General features: G+C 52.1%; 1 protein-coding gene across 2 annotated transcripts; it reads right to left on the minus strand.

The window, feature by feature from the left end:
* Positions 1 to 5: 5 nt before the first annotated feature.
* Positions 6 to 25,590, minus strand: LOC116956271 (beta-arrestin-1-like). 2 transcript variants are annotated; one of them, XM_032977734.2, is made up of 18 exons: positions 24,761 to 25,590; positions 23,545 to 23,610; positions 22,140 to 22,175; positions 21,748 to 21,778; positions 17,849 to 17,909; positions 17,072 to 17,116; positions 15,878 to 15,975; positions 15,313 to 15,417; positions 14,752 to 14,811; positions 11,510 to 11,577; positions 11,039 to 11,174; positions 10,486 to 10,570; positions 8,554 to 8,626; positions 8,150 to 8,287; positions 7,265 to 7,348; positions 3,685 to 3,773; positions 2,952 to 3,003; positions 6 to 2,572 (listed from the first exon to the last, which is right to left on the minus strand). In XM_032977734.2, the coding sequence occupies exons 3-18, from the start codon at positions 22,160 to 22,162 to the stop codon at positions 2,497 to 2,499; spliced, it is 1,224 nt and encodes a 407-aa protein (XP_032833625.1). In that variant the 5' UTR covers positions 22,163 to 22,175; positions 23,545 to 23,610; positions 24,761 to 25,590; the 3' UTR covers positions 6 to 2,496. The 2 variants fall into 2 exon arrangements, with proteins under 2 accessions (XP_032833625.1, XP_075910282.1); XM_076054167.1 differs by lacking the exon at positions 24,761 to 25,590 and having other exon boundaries at positions 23,545 to 24,099.
* Between the last annotated feature and the right edge of the window lie 1,499 nt (positions 25,591 to 27,089).

The raw sequence follows: 27,089 nt of genomic DNA on the forward strand, positions 1-27,089 counted from the left end.
AGAAAAGTGCTCGCAGTTTTATTTACGATGCGGAGAATTCGGTTCACGTGAGGGCCTTGAAGCGCAGTGGACGAGCGCTGGCCCAAAGCACCAAGTGGGCCAGCAACAAACAGCACTCTTCAAAGTTGTAAACGGATAACAGTAAACGTGTTTCTTAATGTTATCGTTCTACGAGCTTGGGGGAAGAGACGATGATGATGCTGTGGGGAGGGGGACTCCATCATGGAGCAGAGCGAGGAAAGAAGCAGAGGGAGAAGTCAGATAACTTGCAGTGTGGTGAGTGATGTGTGAGTGGGTGGGTGATGTGTGAGTGGGTGGGTGATGTGAGTGGGTGGGTGATGTGAGTGGGTGGTTGAGTGGCTAATGTGTGAGTGGGTGATGTGTGCGTGGGTTGGTGATGTGTGAGTGGGTGGTTGAGTGGCTAATGTGAGTGGGTGGGTGATGTGTGCGTGAGTTGGTGATGTGTGAGTGGGTGGTTGAGTGGGTAATGTGTGAGTGGGTGGTTGATGTGTGAGTGGGTGGTTGATGTGTGAGTGGGTGGTTGAGTGGCTAATGTGTGAGTGGGTGGTTGATGTGTGAGTGGGTGAGTGATGTGTGAGTGGGTGGGTGATGTGTGAGTGGGTGGTGGATGTGTGAGTGGGTGGTTGATGTGTGAGTGGGTGGTTGATGTGTGAGTGGGTGGTTGATGTGTGAGTGGGTGGTTGAGTGGCTAATGTGAGTGGGTGGTTGATGTGTGAGTGGGTGGTTGAGTGGCTAATGTGTGAGTGGGTGGTTGTGTGAGTGGGTGGGTGATGTGTGAGTGGATGGTTGATGTGTGAGTGGGTGGTTCAGTGGCTAATGTGTGGGTGGGTGATGTGTGAGTGGGTGGTTGAGTGGCTAATGTGAGTGGGTGGGTGATGTGTGAGTGGGTGGTTGAGTGGCTAATGTGAGTGGGTGGTTGAGTGGCTAATGTGAGTGGGTGGGTGATGTGTGAGTGGGTGGGTGATGTGTGAGTGGGTGGTTGATGTGTGAGAGAGTGGTTGAGTGGCTGTGTGAGTGGGTGGTTGAGTGAAGGGGTAATGTGTGAGTGGGTTGTTGAGTCCGTGGGTGGTTGATAGGTGAGTGGTTGAGTGGGTAATGAATGGGTGATGTGCGAGTTGGTGGGTGGTTGAGTGGGTTGGTGATGTGTGAGTCGGTGATGTGTGAGTGGGTGGTTGGGTGAGTGGGCGAGTAGGTGGCTGAGTGGATGGGTGGTTGTGTGGGTGGGTGGATGAGTGGGTGATGTGTGAATATGTGGGTGAGTGTGGAATGTGTGAGTGGGTGGGTATGTTGTTGTGACCCGCAGTGATGGTTGAATACGCTGTGGGCGAGACGAAGCGGTCAGCGTCTCGCTAAGCGAGTCCTCGCAGTGGGAGTGCGGTGGATATATATGTGTGTAGAGCGCATTAGACCACCAATGCTCTTGTGCGCAGTTCCATTACGCGGATGCCAGAGGAATGGGAGGGGATTCCAGAGTGGAGAATCGTGGGGGCATTGATAGGGGACGGACCGAAATGAATGACAGAAGCGAATTCCCAATCGGCAGCCGTGGGGGAGAGCGGAATTCCCGCGGGGTCAACGTGGCAAGACGAGTGCCCATCTATGACCGTGCCGTTGCTTCTGATCATGGTCATGAAGCCGCCCCACTCCCACCCACACCACGACCCAGGGAAGGGGCGGGGCCTAAAAAAGGAAAGGCGTGGAGCCGTACGAGAAGTGCAGAACACCAAGTCCTCCACCACAGCAGCAGCAGCGTCAAATCATGAGTAGAACCACAGCTCTGGAGAGCGACGGTGCTGTTGTCACATCGCCAGAAGAGCGAGCCATTAGCTGGAAGAGTGGGTGAGTGGGTGGGTGAGTCGTGGATTGAGTGGGTGACTGAGTCAGTGGGTGAATGAGTAAATGACTGGGTGCGTGAATGGGTGAGGGTGAGTGAATGAGTGGGTTTGTGAGTAAATGAGTCAGTGAATATGTGAAGGAGTGGGTTTGGTAGGTGAGTGAGTTGTTGCAACCATTTTCAAAGACCAAACCCGGGCGTTTTTCAGTCTGCACTCGGTCTATCCCATCATCATCAGATCTCATCATCGCCAAATCTTATCACAAAATCTCAATGTCATCGCCAGATGTCGGTACAAATGGATTCCTGATGCCACCGGCTCAAGGGTGCCGCTGACCGCCTTGGGGACCGCCCCGCTGCGTTTAACCCCCAAGTGCCAATGGAGGTTTGGGGACTCATGACCACTGAGCATTCCCCAACACTTACAACAATGGCGAGGTGTATGTGTCGGGGGGCCTGGCACATGAATAATCACGCGTGTGACTCAAGGCCCTCACATCGTGAATGAACGCCAGCACTACGGCGGGAGGGGAGGGTGGGCCTCAGTACATGCATGTGATGGAGAGTCGCGGTACACACACACGCGTGTTATCGGGGGTCGCGGCACACACGTGTATGTGCGTGACGAGACGAGTCGGCTCCTAGCAGGTGTAGCCGTCCTCCGTGTTTCCCACCAGGCGCTGGCGAGCGAAGTCCTCAAACACAAAGTCATCGTCACTGTGCGGCAAAAAGACAAAGTTCCACCGTGTAGCCTTAACAGACTGATGTGGCAAGTGCTGTTAGCGGGCAGCACCTATGAAGGCCGGCACGGCACATGAGGAGGTGGGTGGCCAGCACCACGCCTGGCCGCCTTTGTCTCCCCAGTGGCAATGTGTGTACACACTGCACCAGGTACTAATTTGAGGCTGAGTCGACCTAGGGGCGGCCCAGGACCCGTTCAGATAATCGTCACTGGTGTTGGGCGGGAATGGGAATCGAACTCGGGACCCTGGGTTTGTAGTGCAGCGCGCTAATCGCAACACTACTGCGCAGTGAAGGATAGATGAGATAGGGGAGTGACGTGGTTGGAAGTGTCTGTCAGTGGTGTGGAACTCACTGAGAGTCAAACTCCATGAGGTCCCTTGAATCCGGCTCCACAGGCACTTCCTCTGCACACACATAGACACCACGCAGACACCGCATTCAATACAGACGCCGCACACACAGAGACACCACACCACATTCAACACACGCACCACACACAGAAACACCACACACAGAAACACCACACACAGAAACACCACACACAGAAACACCACACACAGAAACACCACACACACACTGCATGCAACACATACACACACCATACACATCCGAGACACCACACACGCACTGCAGACAGAAACACACACAGACAGACACCACACACACACACCAATAACAACAGATCCCCGTATAGCTTTAGCAGACTGTTGGGGAAGAGCTGTTAGCGAGCACCTAAGAACGGCACACGAGGGGGTGGGTGGCCAGAACCACGACCGACCGCCTTTGTCTACCCAGTGGCGATATTTTTACACACTCCCATCAGGTACTCATTTTAGATTTAGTCGACCTCGGGGAGGCCCAGGACCGGTTCATATAAATTTCATTGGTGTTGGCCGTGAGTGGGAATTGAACTCGGCTCGCCGGGTTCGTAGCGCAGCACGCTAACTGCTACACTACCGCTCCCCACACACACCACAGACACCACACACACACCACAGACACCACACACAACGCACCAGAACACACACACCACACACACACACAGGCACCATACACAGACCCAAGAATGGGGGATCTGGTCTCACCCGGGGGAGCTGGGATCTTCTTTCCACTCCCCTCCTCCTCCTTGGGTTTGGGATGCATCAGGGTAAAGGGAAGTTCCACCAGGGCATCCCTGAGACACACGGCGGCGACATGTTAGCTGCCTCGCCTGATATAGAGGATGGTCGTGGGTTCGATCCCGACCCAGATGCCTGCTGTATATTTGGAATGTGCATGTTTCTCTCCCCGTGGTGACATGGATTTGTGTCCGGGTCCTCCGGCTTTTCCCCCCACATTTAGAAACATGCATTTACAGTATTGGCTGCTAGAAATGTACGCGTGATAAGTCGCTTCGTTGAGCTATCATTTGTGGCCATGTCACTTCAGAAAAATACCTGCATAGCTCAGTGGGCCTTACCTGGTGAAATAAAAAGTAGTGTTTTAGTTAGTTACATGCATATACACAATCAAAATCTTTATTTAGACTGGAGGAACCCGATGAGCTATGAAGCTCTTCTTCAAATATGTCTAGTACATCTGTGAAATACACAGTGCTTGTGCATGTGTGCGTGTGTTTGTTTCCGGCCTTCAAAGGTGCTCGCTAACCGCACTTGCCCCTACTTTCTGTTAAGCCTATATGGGAGATCTTTGTCTTTGTATCCATTTGGTATAGATATAATGGGAGGCTGATCGATGCCCGGGTGCGGTCAAGGGATGGCTCCCTATTAGGCAAACACGTTATGTATTTCGATTTAAAGCTTTCGTGACTGCAAGGATCCATCTTCATTGATTCTTTCGTTAAAGTCACGTAGATTGAGGATAAAATAATAAAATAACACAATAAAATTCTCACGACGTTTCGGCCACAACGCAAGCGGCCGTCTTCAGGTGAAAGGAACAGACCTGTGGGGACGACAGAGCTTCAATGAACGATGTTAAGATTCGTAGCGACTTTTAAGCTGGTTGGGAGAAGTGAGGCACCTTGACAAAGGGGTTTACTTTTCGATTTAAAGCTTTCGTGACTGCAAGGATTCATCTTCTTTGGTTATTTCGGTAAAGTCACGTAGAATGAGAATAAAAAATAAAATAACACAATAAAATTCTCACGACGTTTCGGCCACAACGCAAGCGGCCTGTCGGGACGACGCTTGCGTTGTGGCCGAAACGTCGTGAGAATTTTATTGTGTTATTTTATTTTTTATTCTCATTCTACGTGACTTTACCGAAAGAACCAAAGAAGAAAAAGGGGTTTACATATCAAATAGCTGAGGGATTAGCTTGTGACTGGTCACAGAAATGGCTATGTTAAAGTCAAAACCTACACATCCACAGAGGCAATTAGTAATTTAGCATTGAAATAGCTAAGGGATTAGCTTGTGATCGGTCACAGAAATAGATATTAAAGTAAAGGCCTACACATCCACAGAGCTTCAATGAACGCTGTTAAGATATTTTAGCGACTTTAAGCTGGTTGGGAGAAGTGAGGCACCTTGACAAAGGGGGTTTACATATCAAATAGCTGAGGGATTAGCTTGTGACTGGTCACGGATATGGCTATGTTAAAGTCAAAACCTACACATCCACAGAGGCAACTAGTAATTTAGCATTGAAATAGCTAAGGGATTAGCTTGTGACTGGTCACAGAAATAGATGTTAAAGTAAAGGCCTACACATCCACAGAGCTTCAATGAACGCTGTTAAGTTTCGTAGCGACTTTAAGCTACGAATCTTAACAACGTTAAGATTCAGTTGAGTTGTTGCAGCCCCCTTTGGCGTCCATGTACGAGCTTAAAGTCGCTACGAATCTTAACTGCGTTCATTGAAGCTCTGTGGATGTGTAGGCCTTTACTTTAACATCTATTTCTGTGACCAGTCACAAGCTAATCCCTTAGCTATTTCAATGCTAAATTACTAATTGCCTCTGTGGATGTGTAGGTTTTGACTTTAACATAGCCATTGTTCATTGAAGCTCTGTCGTCCCGACAGGTCTGTTCCTTTCACCTGAAGACGGCCGCTTGCGTTCTGGCCGAAACGTCGTGAGAATGTTATTGTGTTATTTTATTATTTTATTCTCATTCTACATGACTTTACCGAAAGAACCAAAGAGAACGTTATGTATGCCGATGATTTGGTAATTGCTGCTCATTCAGAGGAGAAGTTGGAGACGCTGCTGCTGAAACTGGAGCGTGCCACTAAGAGGTGGGGCCTTACCATCAGCCCCACCAAAACTAAGCACCTGCCTGGGTATTTTGTACCATCGGACACTCCACCCCCACAACTCCCAATCGGTGATGGGGCAGTTGTGGAGAGAGTGGAGAGTTTCCCATACCTGGGCAGTGTGCTCATGACCGGCTCTAGTTTAACAGCAGAGGTCTCACTATGAAGCAGTCGAGTGGCAATATATTTTCATCGGTGCGTAACGCTGTGTGGAAGCTACCTGGTTTGTCGCTTCGCACGAAGCTTCAGGTCTTCTCGGCCACGGTCATTCCCTCATGCATGGATGCCATTTTCTCTGTCCGTTTGCTACATCAGAGGTGTAGGGAATTCCAACAGGACCTACATCTCTGCTTTATTGGCCTGGTCAAGGCCTATTATACGATCAATAGGCCTGGGCTCTGTGTTGTTATTCGTGCTTTCAAGGTCCCCGACTCTCTGCTCACACTCATTAAGGGCCTTCATTATGGTGGGCAGGGCCAGGTAAAGCTATGTGGGTGTCAGAGCAATTTTCACTATTCTGACCCCAACACTATTTAAAATCGTCTTTGACCATGTAATTTGAGAAGCTTTCCATTGCTGTACCGGTGGAATTTCCATCTGGTACAAATACATTGGGAGGCTCATCAATGCCCATGTGTGGTCAACGGATGGCTGCCTATTGGTCAACCATGTTTTGATGTTATGTATGCTGATGATGTGGCGATTGCTGCTCACTCAGAGGAAGAGTTGGAGGTGCTGCTGCTGAATCTTGAGTGTGCCACTAAGAGGTGGGGTCTTACCATCAGCCCACCAAAACTAAACACCTGCCTGGATATTACGTGCCATCAAACACTCCACCCCCTCAGCTCCCCATTGGTGATGCAGCAATTGTGGAGAGAGTGGAGATTTTCACATACCTTGGCAGTGTGCTTATGAACAGCTCTTGTTTGACAGAGGTTTAACTCCGAATCAGTTGGGCGGTATTATATTTTCATTGGCTGGGTAATACTATGTGGAAGCTGCCTGGTCTGTCACTCTACACAAAGTTTCGGGTCTTCTCGGCCAATCATGCCCTCCCTTCTCTATGCTAGTGAAACGATGACCCCTCTAATGGAACATCTGCGCAGGTGAGAAACATTCAGGTTGGCCTGAACAAGGGAGGGCAGAGGGAGCGATGCTCACAACAATGAGCAGAGTGCCGGGCGGCTACAACGGAGCAAGTTAGCACAGTAGGGGGTACAGGTGGTACATCTGCCAGTCTTCTCACTCAACCCATGGCACATTGGTCTGTTCGGTGACCTGTCAGTGAGCCTTCCGACACTTCGCGTGGCTTCTTCACATGGCCTGGCACACATGGCGTGGTGATGTCACCACCACTTAGTGGCGAATGGCGGTTATTGTGTGTATGCGTGTGTATCCGTCCGTTACCCCCCGCGTGCCACCACGACCTTGACCTTCACACGGTACGAGACGACGATCCCCAGCAACTCCTTGCTTACTCCCTCCTTCACTCTGCACCACGTGGGGAGGACGACCACAGCACGACGAGGTGGGGGGAGGGACGAAAGCACAACGATATTGGAGGGACAATAGCACTGGCAACACCACGGTGGCTAAGAGATGTTAACTACCTCGTCTGGTATATAGGAGGTAGTGGGTTCGATCCTCAGCCTAACGATGCCTGCCGTATGTTTGGAGTTTGTTTCTCTTTCTCTCCCAGTGGTTTAAGTGATTTTTCTCCGGGTCCTCCGGTTTTTGCCTCCACATTTAGAATCAACGTCACGCGTTTCGAGTATTTGGCTGCTACTATATATTTACACGTGATAAGCCACTTCATTTGGGAAATTATTTGTGGTAGCCTGCTCTCTTCCAAAAAAGAGCTATACAGTTTAGTGGGCCTTACCTGGTAACATAAAAATTGTTTAGTTTATAGAGTTGGAGGAGTGGTAGTCGTGCGATTATATGAAGGAGGAGACAAGGTTTTGTGGCCGAGGTTGTGTGGCCGAGGTTGTGTGGCCGTGGTTGTGTGGTGGTAGTGCGGTGGTGGTGCGGTGGTTACATGGAAGAGGCGAGGTTGTGTGGTTGTGCGGTGGTGATCCGGTGGCGGTGCTGTGGTAGTGGTGCGATGATGGTGCTGTGGTTCTGTGGTGGTGGTTGTGCAATGGTGGTGGTGCGGTGATGGTGCTGTCGTTGTGTGGTGGTGGTGTGGTGGTGGTGCTGTGGTTGTGCGGTGGTGGTGCAGTGGTGGTGGTGCGATGGTGGTGCGGTGGTGGTGGTGGTGCAGTAGTAGTGCGGTGGTGGTGCAGAGGTTACATGGAGGAGGAGGCGAGGTTGGTGTCGCCATGGCGTAGCTGTCCGTCGAGCGCCAGGCCGCGCTTGTCGCGGTTGTTGTCGAGGAGCGGAGTCAGGCGGAACTCCCGGCACAGCGTGGCACCCGGCCCCACCGTCTCTCTGCCACAACCACACAACAACCACACAACAGCCTCGCAATCACAAACGCACAACAAACGTACAATTCCAACCACACAACAACCGCACAACAACCGCACAATAACAACCACACAATCATAGCTGCACAACAACCGCATAATCACAATACACAACAAGAACCTTGCAATCACAGCCGCACAATCACAGGCACACAATAACAATCACATCACAGCCTCGCCTGCGCATGGCCACGGCGTGGCTGTGGTGTGCCCAGCCGTGTCACTCACTCTGCCTCTTCCGCCGCCACGGGACACCGGTACTGAGCCGTGCTGAACAGGCAGATGTCTGCGCACTGCCGCACTGCACTCATACAAAGACAAAGATCCCCCACGTAGCCTTCAAAGACCGTAGGGACCAGTGCAATCACACAAAGACAAAGATCCCCCATATAGCCTCAACGGACTGTTGGGGCAAGTTCTGTTAGCAAGCACCTATTAATGCCGGCACGGCACACAAGGGGGGTGGGTGGCCAGCACCACGCCCGACCGCCTTTGTCTCCCCAGTGGCGATATTTTTACTCATTTAAGGCTCAGTCGATCTAGGGGAGGCCCAGAACAAGTTCAGATAATCGTCACTGGTGTTGCCCGGGAATCAAACTCGGGTCGCCGGGTTCGTAGTTTCGAGTGCTACCCAATGTGCTACCGCTCCACACACAGGTAGGTACACACACACGGAGACAACAACCGCTGTTTGCCACTAGGCGGCGGTGACATTACCATAGCGCTGGGGGAGACACGGGGACACGTCTCCGTGTTTTCCCTTATATTCGCACGTGTGTGCCCCCCCCCCCTTTCTCCCACGTGCCCCCGTGTCTCCCCATTCTCCCTGTGTTTCCTCGCGTTTTCCCACATGTCCCCATATCTCCCCGCGTGTATCCCCATTCTCCCCACATCTCCCTGCCTGCCCCCCCCCCCCTGTTTTCCCACAGCTCCACGTGTGTCCTCGCTTGTCCCTGCATCTCTCCGTCTCTGCTCGCGTGTTCCCGTGTGTCCCTGTCTCCCACGTGTCCCGCATGTCCCGAAATCTCCCCGCATGTCCCCGTGGCTTCCTACGTGTTCCTGTGTCTCATTGTGTGTCCCCGTGTGTCCCTGTGGTGCCACGACCGCGGAGCCACTCTGCAAGCGCCGCGACCCTGCCCTGAACGCACACACATGCCGCACACACGCACACACGTAGGGTCCCGATGGGGGATTGCCTGGCACCATGGGTTTTCATACAAAGGGCCCCTAGCGGGGATGTCCCATGGTTTCCCGGTGCCAGGAGATTGGCCGACCCCCCCAGGCCAAATTACATTGCGGCCCCCCTTTCATTGGCTTAAAATTGTATGGGCGCACAGAAGCTCACCGGGCTAACCGCAATGAGATGCTCACAGCATGGGGGAGGGGCCAGGGCAAAATATTACGTGAGCAGTGCAGACGAGGAGGTGGGAGAGAAATCCCTGTGGACACCGTGGGTGTGTATTGAGCCGGGCGGCCGCTCAGGGTTTACCGGCTGAGGAATGTGGGCGCGGAGACAATAGACGGGGGGGGGGCGGTAGTGTGACGTAATGCCTTGAAAATGGCTGTGAAACGTTCGAAAATCGAAAGGTAGGTGCACGATTGGCTGCGCAGGATGACGTCACGTAACCCTGGATTTTGCAGGGGCGGGGTGTTTTAAACCTGCTCGCCGACGCTCGCGCATGTTTATGCACGCGTGTGTGCAAAATAAGCGCCTGTAGGGGCGTGCGTGGTTACCCGCGTGTTGGAAATTTGCGCCTTCAGGGGCGCGCGCGTGCACGCCACGCGGGATCGTGCGAGATAACCCCGGGCGGTGGTGAGCTGGCCAATTAGCAATATCCTACAGAGAGGGCGCTGGCGCGGGGGGGCCGATCACCCGATCAGTGGGGGCCCGGCGAGAGGGGGCCGACGAGGAGGGGGGAGTGGAGGGGGTGGACGTCGCACCCCGCCCACTCACAGGGAGCAGGGAGGCGGGCGTTGGCCCCCACATCCCCATTTTTTCCTGTATATCCCCGCGTGTCCGTGTGTCTCCCCGTATCTCCCCCTGTTATCCCGCATGTCTCCACATCTCGCGTGTCCCCGTGTCTTCCCACGTTTCCCTGTGTCTCCCCGTGTGTCCCCGCGTGTCCCTGTATCTCCCCGCGTGTCCCCTGCACCCCTCACCGGACACCTTGATGCGCTTGACGGAGCGCGAGGAGGAGTTCGTCACGCGGACGTTCACGCTGATTGGCTCCCCGTGGTAATAGATCTGCACACAGATCGGTCAGCCGTCACTCAGCCGTCACTAACACACTCAATGTCACTCACTCATCACCCATCACTCGCTCACTCACGTTAATTCGCCTGTGGGTGAACTGTGTAAATCTACAGGTGAAACCAAGTGAGCCTCAAGCTGAGCTTACAGGTGACCTCAGGTGAGCCTATAAGTGAACCAAGGTGACCCTACAGGTAAGTCTGCAGATGAGCCTGCAATTAAGAAGATGAGCGTGCAGGTGAGCTTGCAGGTGGGCCTACAGGTGAGCCTGCAGTTAAGCCTGCAGGTGAGTAGACTGATGTGCCTGCAGGTAACCAGACAGCCTACAGGTGAGCAGACAGGCGAACTTACAGGTGATCAGACAGGTGAGGCTGCAGCTGAGCAAACAGGTAAGCCTGCAGGTGAGAAGTTAGGTGATCCTGCAGGTGAGAAGGCAGGTGAGCCTGCAGGTGAGGCCCTCACCTGCTTGTCGAGCGAGGCCTCCAGGTGCAGCGCTTTGTCTGAGAGCAGAAACTGCCTCCGCGTCTCGGCCACCGGCTGTGGCCCCGAGCGCAGAGGCGCAAACTGAACCTTCCTGATGCCCAGCGACACCGAGTTCCTGCAACCAGGGCGACAGCTGGCCTAGTGTCTGGTCGCCGGGGGAAGTGGGTCACCGTGGTAACACCGTCGCTGTGGCGGTTGGTCGCCACGTTGATCCGAGGCCTTGATGATCGTTGACCACTGACAATCCATCACCAAGAATTGTTGCCTGGCGGCACGTTTCCCAGTCGGCATGTTACCTAGCAACAGCGCCTCGTGGCAGTTTATGAAGCAACCTGTTGCTTAGCAGCAGTTCACCTAACGACCTGTTGTCTAGCATCAGTTTACTCAGCGACCTGTTGCCTAGCACCCTATGGCCTTGCGACCAGTTTCCAGTTGAGGAGGGTGGCTCACCGGTGGTGCGGCTTCTCGTCAGGGTTGGTGGCACAGAACGCCTTCACGTCGTAGTCCACGCCACATGCCTTGGGGTGGGGGACACGGGGAGCGGAGGGAGCGGTGGATCTGAGTGCTGTGTATCTGTGCGGGACTGTGTGTGGCTCATTGTGTGTGTCCGTGTGAGTTTGTGTGGGTCTGTGTGTGGTAGTGTAGCGGTTCGCGCGCTGCGCTATGAACCCGGCGACCCGAGTTTGATTCCGGCGCACGGCCGACACCAGTGACGATTATCTGAACCGGTCCTGGGCCTTCCCTAGGTCGACTCAGCCGCAAAAGAGTACCTGGTGCGATGTGTTAACATCGCCACTAGGGAGACAAAGGCGGCCGGGCGTTGTGTTGGCCACCCACCCCCTCGCGTGCCGTGCCGGCCTCGTAGGTGCTCGCTAACAGCACTTGCCCCTACAGTCTGTTACAGGCTATACGGGGGATCTTTGTCTTTGTCCGTGTGAGTTTGTATGGGTCTGTGTGTGTCTCATTGTGTGTATGTGCGGATCTGCGAGTATGTGTGTGCGGGTCTGCATGTGTGTATTTGTGTGTTTGTGGACAGTCCTCTCTCTACTCGGGCAGGAGACTGCCAAATAATAGGGAGTGGCTCTTCTTTTGAACAAAATAATGTGAGGTGTGGGAAACTGTGGACTCGTCTTCCCACCAACCAGCGTCGAGGAGTGGTGGTTGTGGTGGTTACTTTTGCCCCCACTGAAGATGAACATCAGCGGAGGGATGCAGGCAACGCCAGTGAGTCAGATGCCTTTTATGACCTGTCACAGCTGCTAGCTGAAGTGGCCCCTCAGAATAGTCATCCTCTTGGGTGACTTTAAGGCCCGAGTGGGTCATGATGCTGGCACCTGGTCTGGAGTTATTAGAAGACATGGGCCAGATCAGCTCAATAACAACGATAGGATACTGCTAGACTTTTGTGCAGCCCATGGAGCGGGGTACAGTGATTTCCTGGCGGCCCTTTGCTGCGTTGGCATTGCTGCTGCATTGGCATTGCTGCTGCATTGGCACTGCTGCCCCGCCCATGCTGCTGGTGCTGCTGATACACTTGGGCTACGCCAATCTCCTATCCTTCATAAACAGTTTGCCTTTAGAGGCTAACCCCTTTTCCTGATGACGACCGCTTGTGTTGTGATCGAAACGTCATGGTATTTTTATTCACTTTATTTTCATTATTTTTCTATCTATGTAACTTTACCGAAAAAAAATAAAGAATATGAATTCCTGCAGTCACGAAAGTTTTAAGTCAAAATTTACCAACACACTGTTCCAGCATCGGCACATCCACACAACATCATGGATGCATGCCGGGTCCAAGGAAGAACATCTGCTCGACTATATAGTGGCGGAACAGCAGATGCGGGCCCATATTCTTTAAACCAGGACCTACCATGCAGTTGATCTGCCCACTAGCCATCGGCTTGTCATCTGTAAGATGCACCTGCTATTCTTCCACTCCAGTGGTGGGTGTACATCCAGGACTACATTCAAACACACAGTGGCTTGGTCTCAGCTAGCTGATTAAAGTTGCAAGCGAGAATTTCATCATCGCTTGCAGCTGGGGTTGGCATCGTACCCCTCTCCTGTTGCCGAGGGCGAGGTTTAGGACTATGGCTCATGCAGCTGCAATGGCTGCTTTGGGTACACGGTCCAAACCTCCCCAGAGACCCTGGCTGACAGAGGAGGTGTTTCGGCTGGCTGAGAAAAAGCAACAGGCCCACTCCCACCATCTACAGCTACCGTAGCTTTCGCTAGGAGGTTCGGAGAGCAGTTCGGTGCTGCAAGGATGGGTGGCGGTCACGGATTGCTGAGGAGATGGAGTCTGCCTCAGTAGCTCGGGATCACAAATAACTCTTTAACTCCATCAAAAAAGTTACTTGCAGTGCCACACCCATCACTATCATTAGGAGAAATAAAGGTGATCCTGGTGGTCCCCCTCTTTAAGAAAGGGCACCGCACAGACTGTAATAGGGGCATCTCCCTTCTCAGTGTGCCGGGAAAGGTCCTGGCAAGGATTATTCAACATCGCCTGGTCAGGCACGCAGAGGAGTGGCTTGCAGAGCCCCAATGTGGTTTTAGGCCAGGGCAGTCATGCACACTTGTGACTGCTCACAATCATGAAGGACCTTCACAATGGTGGGCAGGCGCAAGTAAAACTATGTGGCCTGGAGTCGGAGCCATTCCTTTTTCACCTTGGGGTGCAACAGGAATATCCTCTGGCTCCCATATTATTTTACATCTATTTCGACATGTAGTTTGTGAAGCCTTCCATGGCTGTACTGGAGGAATTTAAATTTGGTACAGATACAATGGGAGGCTGATCAATGCCCGGGTGAGGTTAAGGGATGGCTCCCTTTTGGTCAACCATGTTACATATGCTGATGATCTGGTGATTGCTGCTCACTCAGAGGAGTTGGAGGCGCTGCTGCTGAACCTGGAGCGTGCCACTAAGAGGTGGGGCCTTACCATCAGCCCCACCAAAACTAAGCATCTGCCTGGGTATTTTGTGCCACTCCCACATATCCCAATTGGTGATGGGGCAATTGTGGAAAGTGGAGATTTTTCCATACCTGAACAGTGTGCTCATTACCGGCTCTAGTTTGTCAACAGAGGTCTCACTCTGAATCAGTCGAGCAGCATCTTTTCATCGGCTGTGCAATGCTGTGTGGAAACTACCTGGTCTGTCGCTCCACACGAAGCTTCCTGTCTTCTCAGCCATGATCATGATCTCCCTTCGCTATGCTGGTCTGCCTACGATCCAGCTTTTGTTCGGCCGGATAGAGGGGGCTAAACGAGCACGGGCACAGACTGGAGAAGAGATGGAACTGATGTGGTACCAGAGGATATGAAGCTGAGTAGACTTGCCAATGACGATTTGGAGGCAGTCAGCTTCCAACAACAACGGAGGGCAGAGGAGCGACGCTCACAAAAATGAGCAGAGTGCCAGGTGGATAAAATACAGCAAGTTGGCACAGTGGGGAGTACAGGTGGTGCATGTGCCAGTCATCTCAGTCAGTAAACTCATGGCACCTGCAGGGTCTATCCTGTGACCTCCTGCCAGCAAGCCTTCCATGCTTCATGCGGCCTCAAAGGGCACCTAGCCTGGTACAAGCGCCGTGGTGACGTCACCGCCACTTCGTACCAAGCGGCGGTTGTTGTTATCTGTGCGTCCCCATGTGTCTGTGTGTCTGCGTGTTTGGTCTCACCTTCCCTGTGTCCTCTGGCCCAGGCTGAAGCGTAACGGAGCACGGCAGGTCTTGGGGGATCTAACACGCGTGTACACACATACACATAAGCACATGTATGTACGTTGAACGTCTTTTGCACCGTATGCAGCCAACCCTACTAATCGGAGGAGCAGGGGAAGGACAACAAACTAGTCTTAAAGAAATTAGTTTGTCAATCTAGATGATTTAAAATTACATAGCTCCAGTGGCTTCTGAATAAATCATAAGAGCGTTCTAGACGGCCATAGAAGCATATCTGAAAGTGCGTGATGCGGTGCCCGTCTTTGTTCAATGACCAGCCAAAAGCCGCAGCGAGGATGGCTGGAGTTCACGTGACAGTTTGTTCCTCGACGAGATCATCAAGGTATTGTGGTTAATTTGCAGCAAGCACTTTGTGTATGTATGTTGAACGCATTTCGCACCGTGCGTAGCCAACCGTGCTAATCAGACGACAACAATCACGGAGGTGGTAAATTAGCGTCACGCTGTTCCCGTGGTAACGGCGCCGGCCAAGTTGCCGCGACGGTGCCGGCAACTCACGTGGAAGACGAAGGGGTGAGCGTTCTCTCCCAGCTTGCGGAGGAGACGCTCCTGCAGACGTGTTGGTGGGGAGCCCCCGTTCTCGCCACCATCTCGGGGGAACACCTGTGGGAAGGGGGGGGGGGTAGGGGAGCAGACGCAGCGGCGCCCTCACGGTCGCGCCGAGTTGATCCCCGCGACGACATTTGTGTGCTGGCGTCGCAGTCCAAGTTTGACAAAAATCAGAATTCGGATCGCTCGCGTGGAATGAGACACGCGGCCCCCCGGCATACCCCCTACTTCAACGAGGTGGGGGGGGGGGGGGCTGTGCAATATCCGTCGGTAGGCCCCCCCTCTTCCGACTCGCTTTAACTGAAACAGTTAAGGATGTTTTTAATCGGGCTTGGTCCACAGTAGACCGCACGTAATTTTTTTCTGAATGAAATTTTTTTTACGTAATTATACTTGTTTATCTATTGATTCGGGACCCCCTTGTGGCCGACTGGGCCCCTACGCGTCACAAACACCCCCAACCATAGTACTACAGTGCCCCTGGGAAGGCGGCATGCACGCACGGTGCCATTACCTGCGCGGTGCGTGTGAAGAGCTCCTTCCTGAAGGAGAGACCCAGGACGTCCAAATCCTCACGGCCATAGCGGAACACGCACGCCAGCGCCACGAACACTGGGGGGGGGGGGGGGCGGACAAGAAGCGGGGACACGTAGCGGGGAAACACGGGCGGGTGTGTTGCAGCATTGTGCAACGCATAGGTCTAACACCGTTTGAGACGAGGCTCAAAAGAAAGCTGTGTGGTGTGGACCAATCAGTTTCAAAGACTGCATATATTATCAGAGTATGTTTTTTGTTTGCATTCTGACCACAAGTATTGTGATTAATGCAGACATGATTCCTTGTAAAAGGTTTCAGATTGGTGTTTTAACATCTTAACACCTGTTTTGTCACCAGAAAAAAGGGGAAAACCTATTCTCAAGTACAAACATCTTTAAAAAAGATATTAAAACAAAAAATATTCTAACAATTAACCATGAATGCCAAAAAAGCATGTTACAAAAGAAAGAAACAATATTTCCGAAAAAATGCACAGCGTAAAATCTAGTAGGGCTACTGCTGGTGTTTGTTATCTGAGCACTACCAGGCTGCTTTGATAACTTTCATGCGCATGAAAGCAAGACGCACGATAACTTAATTGTGAGTGTTGTACCTTTACATCCTTTCACTGCTGAAAACTGTCTTCCTCTAAACCCAATACACGGCACAACTAAAGTCATATATGGTAGTTATAGCCTACATATTACTGTTATACGGTGTGAAAAGTAATAATAAATTATCTGTGGTCTACTATGGACCAAGCCCGATTAAAAACATCCGTAGCTATTTCAGTAAGAGTGAGTCGGGAGATAGGAGGGGGTTGGGGCACAGTCGGATCTTGCACAGCTCCCCCCACCCCCGTTGAAATAGGTCGTTGGGGCCCTGGGGACACGCGAGGGAGCACGGAAGGACACGGGGTGAGCATAGGAGGACACGAAGGGACATGGGGGGAGCTTGGGGTGAGCACGGGGGGGGGACACGGCAAGATCGGGGAATGGGGGGGGACAAGAGAAGGAGACGGCGATAGAGGTGAAGGGAGCAACGTAATGAGTGTTACGGTCGGAGCAGAATGGTGGTGGGTCGCGCTGTGGGGGCAGGTGTGGGCTGGGTGGGGGTGTGGGCTGGGTGGGGGTGTGGGTTGGGGGGTTGCGAGGGAAACGATGTGAAACACCTTTTCTCTCCTTAAGGTAATCGGGCTCCACCAGAACGACGCCGTCTGTGCACACACAACACACACAGGTGACAGGTGAGGTGGTGAGACAGGTAAAAGGTTAGGCAAGGGACAGGCAGATATGGGCAGTGTCTTAAGTAATCTGTATCTGCAATGTGTGATGTCATTACATGAGTAATGGGTGATTTGTATCTCGATTACACGAGAAACAGGTAATCAGTAACCCATATCAACGTAACATTCTTCTGCTTATTTGTAAATTATTTATATTTTTCCCATCACTGTGACAGACAGGTGATATCGGACCGGTAGAATAGCATCTGGGATGGCAGACCCTGCCACTCCATAAGAGGCTGTTTTGGGGTTGGATCGCGTAAATATAAATGTGTCGTTAAACCTGCCACGACCCGACGCAGCCAATTAGTAAGGTTTGTCACGTAAACAAAACGTGATGATTAGTTACGAGTTACTACATTATAGTTTCAAAGTGCATCGCTCCGGTGGCTTCCTAATATGGGAAGGAAGCGCGTTCCAGATTGCCAGCCAAAATCCGCTGCTACGAGGACAACATTCGTGATCTAGAATTAACCTTCAAAATATCACTGGTAGCAATTGCTATCTTGTGTGGTACTAATGTCATTGCTGAACTAATGGCTCAAGGGCCGTGGAACAAAAGCCGGTAGGTGTGTACAGGTGAGAGTAGCCGGCTCTGCTGTACAGGTGAGGTAACGGTGTAGGTCAGGAGGTGAAGTAGTGCGTGTCCCATCCGGCACTCACCCACAGGGTCCACGTGATCCAGGTGATCCACAAAGTCCCTTTTGCCCAGGTAAACCGTGAGCTGTACACAGGTGACACAAACAAAGGTACCCCGTGTACTATACACAGGCTGTTGGACCCAGTGCTGTTTATCGAGTGCCTATAAAGGCTGGTACTGTGAACGAGGAGTGCTATAGCACCACGCCTGCCCGGCCACCTTTGTCTTCTCAGTGCTATTATTGCCACACCAGCTACTCGTACAATTTAACCTGTCATTTGGCTCAATTCCCATTTCAACCTCAATCTCGAATTTCAAGAACAAAGACTCCGACAATGAAGATGGGGACTGTGTAGAGAAATCAATCCAGTTCCTTATCATCTACAGCCTACACAGAGACATTGGATGGCTGCTTGCCTCTGTGTCTCTCCTCAGACCACGCTGGCAGCAAACACAATCAACCTCGACAACCACTTTCGATTTTGCTGAATCCTGATCTCTCATTCCACCTTGCGCTTCATCTTGCAAGCTACCTCTTTCATTACTGTGACCTTTACCCCAAGACCGGTCAACGCCTCCTCTCGCAAAACCTGGAGGGAGATTCATTGGGCCGAGTTCATCGCTAAACCACACAATTATTATTTGGTCCCCTTATCGATCCAATGTGTTTATTTGTCAGGACCCAAACTCCCGATATCTCCGACGCCCCTACAGCATTGTACCGAGGACACAAAACCTCACGCGGTTCTCGCTCGGGGTTCCGTGAAAGCCCCAAACACCTTAAATCCCTATTCTTTGGGTCTTCTGGTAAAGTCACGTCCTGATGACGACCGCTTGTGTTGCGATTGAAACGTCGCAGTTTTGAAAAAAAATATTTTAACCTATCTACGTGACTTTACCAAAAGACCAAAAGAATATGAATTCCTGCAGTCACGAAAGATTGAATTCAACCTTTAATCTCATTGCTTCACAAACGTCTCTAGTTCCTCTCCCATCTCAATTGCAACTTCAACTATTTAAACTATAACACTTTTTATTTTACCAGGTAAGGGCCCATTGAGCTATGTAGCTGTTTTTCAGAAGCGATCTGGCTACAAATGATAGCTCAACGAAGTGGCTTACCATGTGGGCATTTCTAGCAGCCACTCTAAATCAGTGGTTCTTCTTAACCTGGGGTGCACGCATCCCTTGAGGGTGCAAGATGTCCTTTCTCGGGGGTGTGAGACATGGCCAGATTTTTTTAGAAGGCAAACAATAAAAAAAACACAAAATAGCCACGGGACCGTAAGTAACACTACTTTGTTTAATCAAACCTATGTATTTATTAACATTATATATGTTTTTTCGGTTGAGAACCAAAGGGGTGCAAGGCTGCAGTAAAGGTTAAGAACCACTGCTCTAAATGCATGTTTCTAAACGTGGAGGGAAAAGCCAGAGGACCCAGAGAAAAAATCCACGCAACCATGGGGGGAACATGGAAACTGCAAATATACAGGCATCAGGGTCGGGATCGACCCCACGACCCCCTGCATACCAGGCGAGGTAATTAACATCTTGCAACCGTGGCACCTCATCTCTTATTAGCATGCTCCAGGTTCAGCAGCAGCACCTCCAACTCCTCAGAGTAGGCATCAATTACCAGATCATCAGCATACATAATGTGGTTGACCAATCGGGTGCCATACCTTTGCAGTGTCTTCAAAAATTACTCACACCGACACGTTGTAACAAGTCACCTGCTTACACTTTATCCACCTGTTCTTGCGCCAGTTATAGGCACTCCTATAACTATCTGTATGGTCACATCTACTTAACTTCTCCCTGCTCTGATCTATTCTGCACCTCACTTATCCTGTACTCAGCAGTTCTGCTCTCAGCGACTCCGCACACAGCGTCTTCGCACTCAGCGACTCCACACACAGCAGCTTCGCACCCAGCAACTCCGCACACAGCAACTTCACATCTCCATCGCTGCCCTCACCTACGCTCCCTCAGATCCGCTCACCCGTCTGTCCCGGGCGGGGGGTTCAGCCAACACTCGCCCGGCGACGGCATGGGGGTTGAGGTCCCGTTGATGGCTGGAGCGGCAGCAGCGATATGTCTTCACTCTTGGTTCCCGGCAACAACTCTCGCTCACACACACTCCTACTTATATCCCCCTGCTCATCCCGAGTCCTCACGTGCTTCCACTTAAGCTGCCGCCAGGCCAGCGCCAGTTGTCCCATTAATCTCTTATCATCACCCTCCATCTCCCGTCTCCTAGGCGCCAACTTCCAGTCATAGCTTAGCACCTGTTCGACCTTGGTTGCTCCCGCTTCTCCCCTTAATTACTGGCGGTTTGTCTATGCAAACCTCATGGTTCAACATGCACACCTGTTTGCCCTCAGTTGCACCCGCTTTTCTGCTTAACTACTGTCAGTTTGTTGTTGCAAACCTCATGTTGCAATGCGCACCCCTGTTTGCCCTCTGTTGCGCCCGCTTAACTGTGCGCACCATGTATTTCTCTTCGCTACACCTTGACTGCACCCAGGCATCGATGAGCCTCCTATTGCATCTATACCATATAGAAATTCCACCAGTACATCCATGAAAAGCTTCTGGAACTATACGGTCAAAGACGATGTTAAATAGTGTTGGACCAGAGGAAATCCCTGTTGCACCCCAAGGTGAACAGAAAATGTCTCTGACACCCAGCCATGCAAATTTACCCTGCCCTGCCCACCATCATGAAGGGTCTTTAAGATTGTGAGCAGACAGTCTGGAACTCCAAAAGCACGAAGAACAACCCAAAGCTTATTGATGGCTTATTGATGGAATCATAGGCTTTAACCATGTTAATGAAGAAGAGATGTAGGTCCTGTTGACATTTCCTACACCTCTGCTCTAGCAGAGAGAGATAATGGCATCTGTGTAGGATTGGCCTGATTAGAAACCACATTGGAGCTCTGCAAGCTTCTCCTCAGCATGTCTGACAAGGCGACGTTGAATAATTTTTGCCAGATCCTTTCCCGCCACACTGAAGAGGGAGATACCCCTGTAATTGTTGCAATCAGGGCATCTTTCTAATCCTGCGGAACCCTTCCAATGGATCAGACAGTTGTGATCATGTCAGGTAGGTCAGTCTGCACACAGATGCCACCCTCCCTCAGCAGTTCGCTTGGGAGATCATCTCTCCCCGAGACTTTACCAGGTCTCAAGCTCAAGGTCACCCTTCACACTTCCTCAACCGTTGGCACCTCAACCAACCACTCACAAAGGGGCAGCTACTTCCTCCAAAATTTGAGTTTCAGCAGCACCAGCAGGGTCAGCTCCACCTTGCCCTAGGATTATTGCATGAGTTGAGGGGTTTCCCCTCCCCCAAGACCTCACAGAAATGCTCAGCAAACCTGCAGACCTGTTCTTGCGCTACAAAAACAAAGACCTACCGAAAATCCTTTTCAGGCTGTTGGGGCAAGTGCTGTTAGCAAGCACCTGTGAAGATCGGCAAGTCACACGAGGGGGTGGGTTGCCAGCACCATGCCCAGCCGCCTTTGTCTCCCTTAGTGTCGATGTTTACACACCACACCAGGTACTCATTTGAGGCTGAGTCGACCTAGGAGAGGCCCAGGACCAGTCCAGATAATCGTCACCGGTGTTGTTGGCCGTGAGTGGGGAAATCGAACTCAGGTCGCCGGGTTCGTAGCACAGAGCACTGACCACTGCACTACCGCATAGGTGCGCGCACACATGCGCGGGTGTCAAGGCGTGTAAATCTGGTCGCTTTGGCGACTAATGTCTCTCGGCGAACTTTGACCCGAGTGGCTTGGCAGGGGAGGGGAGCATAAGGAGGGGAGGGAATGGGGGGGGGGTTTCGTAACCCGTGCTGCGTGAGGAGGAACTTTGCTCTTCCTTCCCTATTCCCCCCTCCCCTTTCACCACGCACCTTCCCGTTAGGGCTGTTCTTCTTAAAGACTCTGGGGGGGGGGGGGGGGGAGGACAAAGGGGGGAGGGGGGACAGATACAAAGGTTACGAAATCCACACTGAATACAGTGGAACACAAGAGCCTAAGTCTGGCTCCTGTCTGTGTAAACCCCGTGTCTTCATCTGTCTCTGAGCTCTATGACCCTTAGTCTGCCTCTATGACACTTAGTATGGCTCTATAAGTCTTAGCCTGGTTCTATGAGTCTTGTGAGCCTTAGTCTGGCTCTATGAGCTCCGTGAGCCTTGGTCTGACTCTGTGAGCCTTAGTCTGCTTGATGAGTCCCGTGAGCCTTTGTCTATGTGAGTCTTATTCTCGCTTTATTAGCCTGAGTCTGGCTCTATGGGCCCCATACCTTGTCCTTGTCTTCTCCTCCATCACGTGACAACACCTGCAGACACGCAGATTGCGTCACCAATTAGTGTAATGAACGATCGCTGGATGAGTACGTGGGAGGAGTTACCCTCATAGTGATGATGATTACTGCTGATGGTGATGTTGATGCTAGTGGCTCTGATGGTGTACGGCCCACCGAGCTCTGTAGCTCTTTTTTAGAAGCGACCTGGCCACAAATGACAGCTCAACGAAGTTGGCGGCTTATGACGTGGACATCTATAGCAGTAGCCAAATACTCTTAATCGCCTGTTTCTAAATGTGGAGGGGAAAACCGGAAGATCCGAATAAAAATCCACGCGACCGTAGGAAGAGAGTCGAAAACTCCAAATAGACAGCAGCAGGCGTCAGGGTCGGGATAGAACCTACGACCTCCTGCACACCAGGCGAGAGAGTTAACATCTCCTAACCACCCCGGCGCCCTATTGCTGCAGCTGCTGATCGTTTATTTAAACCGACGTCAAGTGCACACACACAGACGCCGCTCCCCAAATACCTAGGTTTATGTCTATTGACGCAAACACACATCCTGTACACTTACAAAGACACGTGGGAGCCTACACAGACTGCCGGGGGCAAGTGCTGTTAGCGAGCAGCACCGATGAAGGCCGGCACGGCGCTCACGAGGCGGTGGGCGGCCAGCAGCACGCCCGGCTGCCTTTGTCTCCCTAGCGTCCATCTTACTAACCCCCTGCTGACACGTAGTGCTGCGATAGGGATACTACAGAGAGCAGCGGACCACCTTGTGCTGAGAAGAGCAAGAGATGGCAACTTCTGAAGGCATCTTACCAACTCCAGCGGCTCAACTCTGATAATGCCTTACAAGGAGGGATCCATTAATAACCTCGTCCAACTCCTACCCCGAACCCCTCCCCCTGAATTCCTAATCTTGAATCCCTCAACCCTTCACGGTTCGAAACCAGCGGCCGCCCTGGTTATTGCTGCGGGTGGTATAACCATAGCACAGTCCAGTACATTACTCAATAGGGATAACAGAGCAGCAGCAGCAGGACTCATCGCCCCCTACTGGCGGACTCACGCCGCAGGAGGTCGCTCTTGCAGATAAAGACTCATCCTGGTGGTCTCTGAGAGTTATCGTCTTGAAACTCGAGTACCATTCAAACCATGATCCGCATTCATACCCCGAATGCCTTTCAACTCCTGAACCCCATTCATACCGTGGACGCCATTCAAACCCTGAACCCAATCACTGAACCCCATTCAATTCCCAAACCCCATTCAAACCCGGAGTCCCGTTCAAAGCGTGATTGCCATTCAAACCCTGAGCCACGTTTAATCACTGGAGCACATTCTACACTTAACCTTAACCCCCCCTCTCCCCTCTCCTCGCCCTGTTATCTGCTCACCTCGTCCGCGGCCTCGCTTTACTCTCTCACGCAGAGTCGAAGTGGCGGGGCAGGCACGGCGGGGAGCTGTGGAGTAGAGAGACGCGAGAGGGAGAGACGAGAGAGACGAGGGAGAGAGGGAGACGGGAGGGAGAGACGAGAGGGAGGAGAGTCGCAGAGTACACGGAAGTTTCTGCTGTGGTGCGCGTCAGCGTGTGTGTCAGCACCAGTGTCATTTAGGCAGTGTATCTGTGTGTGTGTTCGTCAGCTAGGCAGTGTGTGTGTCAGCACCAGTGTCATTTAGGCAGTGTATCTGTGTGTGTTCGTCAGTGTCAGTACCAGTGAGTGTCAGCTAGGCAGTGTGTGTCAGCACCAGTGTCATTTAGGCAGTGTATCTGTGCGTGTTCGTCAATCGTCAGTGTCAGTACCAGTGAGAGTGTCAGCTAGGCAGTGTGTGTGTCTGTGTGTGTGTCTGGGCAAGGTCCCATCGGTGAGCTCCTCCGGCAGGCAAGTCTGCGTTGGCTGGGTCATGTAGCCCGCATGCCCAGCCACCGCATGCCGAAACAGCTTTTGTTCGGCCGGATCGAGGGGGCTAAACGGGCGCAGCACAGGCTAGAGAAGAGATGGAGTGATGTGGTACAGGAGGACGTGGACCTGAGTGGACTTGCCGATGACTGGTACCAGCAGTGTCAAGATTGGCCTCTGTGGAGGAGGCTCGTGAAGGACGCTACTGGGCAGTTGGAGGCAGTCGACCTCCAACAACAACGGAGGGGCGGAGGAGCGACGCTCACAACAACGAGCGGAGCGCCGGGTGGCTAAAGCACAGCAGGTTGGCACAGTAGGGGGCACAGGTGGTGCATCAGCCAGTCATCTCAGTCGACCCGTGGCACCTGGGTCTGCCTCGTGACCTGCCAGCGGGCGTTCGACACTTCACGTGGCCTCAAGGTGCACATGGCCTGGCACAAGTGTCGTGGTGACGTCACTGCCACTTAGTGGCGAATGGTGGTTGTTGTTGTTGTTTGTGTGTCTGTGTGTGTCTGTGTCTGCGTGTCTGTGTGGCGTTGGTGCTGGCCACCCACCCCCTCGTGTGTCGTGCCGGCATTCAAAGGTGATCGCTAACAGCAATTGACCCAACAGTCTGTCAAGGCTACACGGTCGCCTTTATCTTTGTCAGTGCCAATGCACGTGTCCGTTTGTGCATGTGGGGACCGGGGTTCGACTCCCGGCCACGACTTACCAGTCCTGGACTTCCGCTCGGTCGTCTCAGCCTTAAATGAATACCTGTTGAGGTGTAAGAGTCACCACTGGAGACACAAAGGCGAATGTGTCTGAGTGTCAGTGTATCTGTGCCAGTGTGTGAATATGCCGGCATATATATGGCAGTGTTGTCTGTGCCAGCGTGTGCCACTGTGAATGTGCCAACGTGCGAGTGTGTCGACACGCCACAGCGAGTGTCTACGTGTGCGGATCTAAAAATTGTTAATATTTTTTTTACTTTACCAGGCAAGGCCCACTGAACTATTTAGCTCTTTTTCAGAAGCGATCTAGCCACACACGATAGCTCAACGAAGTGGCTTATCACGTGGAAATGTATAGCAGCCAAATCCTCTAAACGCGTGACGTTGATTCCAAAACATGAAGAAAAAAACGGAGATCCCTGATAAAAATCCACACGACCACGGGGAGCGAGAGAGACACACAAACTCAAAATATACAGCAGCAGGCGTCAAGGGTCGGGATCGAACCCACAACCTCCTGTCTACCAAGAAAGGTTCGTTAACATCTCGCCACCTATGCCAGCGTGCGTAAGTGAGCGTGTGCCAATGTCAGCGTGTGGGTGCGTGAGTTGTCAGCGTGGGACACACAAGGAACCAGCCACAGCTGTACACAACGCAGCTGGCGCCTCGCGATCCTTACCCCCCGTGATTATGAAAGAAGCGGAGCCGATGGGGAAATGACCGGAAGGGAGCGGGGGGGGGTTACCACCACGAACACCACACGCGGCGCGTGCCCACAGTGCGATTGGGGTTGGACAAACAACTCGGATTCACAATGCAAGTTTGGGTGAAGCCGCGTAATCATCTCACCAAATTCGTGTCATCGAGGCCCTCCACCACCCGACATAGCAACATTAAATTGGGTACTGCACGTGTACAAGTGATAGCGTAGCAGTTAGCGCGCTGCGCTACGAAATCATCGACCCAAGTCCGATTCCTCCTCAAAGGCCAACACCAGTGACGACCGGCCCTGGAACTCCCCTAGGTCAACTCAGCCTCAAATGAGCACTTGGTGCAGTGTGTAAACATCGCCACTAGGGAGACAAAGGCGGCCGGGCGTGGTTCTGGCCAATCACCCCCTCGTGTGCCGTACCGGCCTTCATAGGTGCTCGCTAACAGCACTTGCCCCAACAGTCTGTTAAAGCTATACGAGAGATCTTTGTGTTGTCAATTATGATCGTTTCAACTCATGTACGATTGAAGAACATCTCACAAACGAATGTGGCATCCACCGCACCTCCGATTAGCACGGTTGGCTACGTACGTGGTGCGAAATAAGTTGAACATACATACACTTCACCTAACTAAACTAAATCTAGACTTTTTATTTTATTTTACCAGATGAAGCCCACTGATCTATCCAACTCTTTTTTCAGAAGTGACCTCGACAAGGTGGCTTACCACGTGCACATTTATAGCAGCCAAATACTCTAAACGCGCGTTTCTAAATGTGCAGGGAAAAACTGGACAAGGAGAAAAATCCACGTGACCACGGGGAGACGCGCAAATTCCAAATACACTGCAGCAGGCGTCAGCATCGGGATGGAACCCACGTCCTCCTGCATACCAGGCGAGGGAGTTAACATCTCCGAACCACCGTGGTGCCTGCCGCTCGCTACGTCGGAGGAAACCAAGAAACAGCGCGCCTCTTGACGAGGACATTCACGCATATGTTTTGCCCCGAACCGTAGAAAGGATCATCCCACAGCTCACCCAGTAGCTGCTACGTGTACTCGGTGGCCCCACTGGTGCGCTTCTCATGCTGGAGTGTTCACAGCGGACGCAAGGGGCGATGGCAAGCGAGGGTCACGGGAAGTGACCGGTGGTGGCTTGTGCACGTGGCATCTAATCCAGCACCGTGGAGGCAAGGGGGTTTTGGTGGATCACCGCACAAACATGAAGTTCGCTTTTCTTCGTGGGGGGCGTCGAGATGCCGTCACCTCATGGCTCGCCATCTGCTTCCATCTGTATGGGGGGTGGGGTAGTGTTTCACCCCCTCCGGGTGCTCCAATTTCCTCTGACTTGTATAATAAACTCATCATTGATTCGCTGAGAACATCTCCAAATGAAAACCCAATGCAGCAGGATCCTCCTACGACTAAGCGTTGTTTTCCTGCATAAATCGGTTAAACGTTAAATATATTGGTGTGCGACCCGATCATCTGAACCGGTTCTGGGCATCCCCAAGGTCTACTCAGCCTCATATGACCACCTGGTGTGGGCAGGCATTGTGCGCCATAACAGCCTTAATAGGTGCTCAATAACAGCGCTTGCCCCAACAGCCTGTTG

Source organism: Petromyzon marinus, chromosome 64, assembly GCF_048934315.1.
Source record: "Petromyzon marinus isolate PM22_M1 ecotype Great Lakes invasive population chromosome 64, UKy_Petmar_22M1.pri1.0, whole genome shotgun sequence".
Lineage (NCBI taxonomy): Eukaryota > Metazoa > Chordata > Hyperoartia > Petromyzontiformes > Petromyzontidae > Petromyzon > Petromyzon marinus.

Excerpts from the sequence above, each read along its gene's own strand:
- LOC116956271 (XM_032977734.2), bottom strand. The coding sequence starts at position 22,162 with ATGGAGGAGAAGACAAGGACAAG. Across the intron at positions 15,418-15,877 it reads TCTTCACACGCACCGCGCAG|GTGTTCCCCCGAGATGGTGG; the intron begins GTAATGGCACCG and ends CCCTTCCCACAG. Across the intron at positions 14,812-15,312 it reads CTCACCCCTTCGTCTTCCAC|ATCCCCCAAGACCTGCCGTG; the intron begins GTGAGTTGCCGG and ends CACGCGTGTTAG.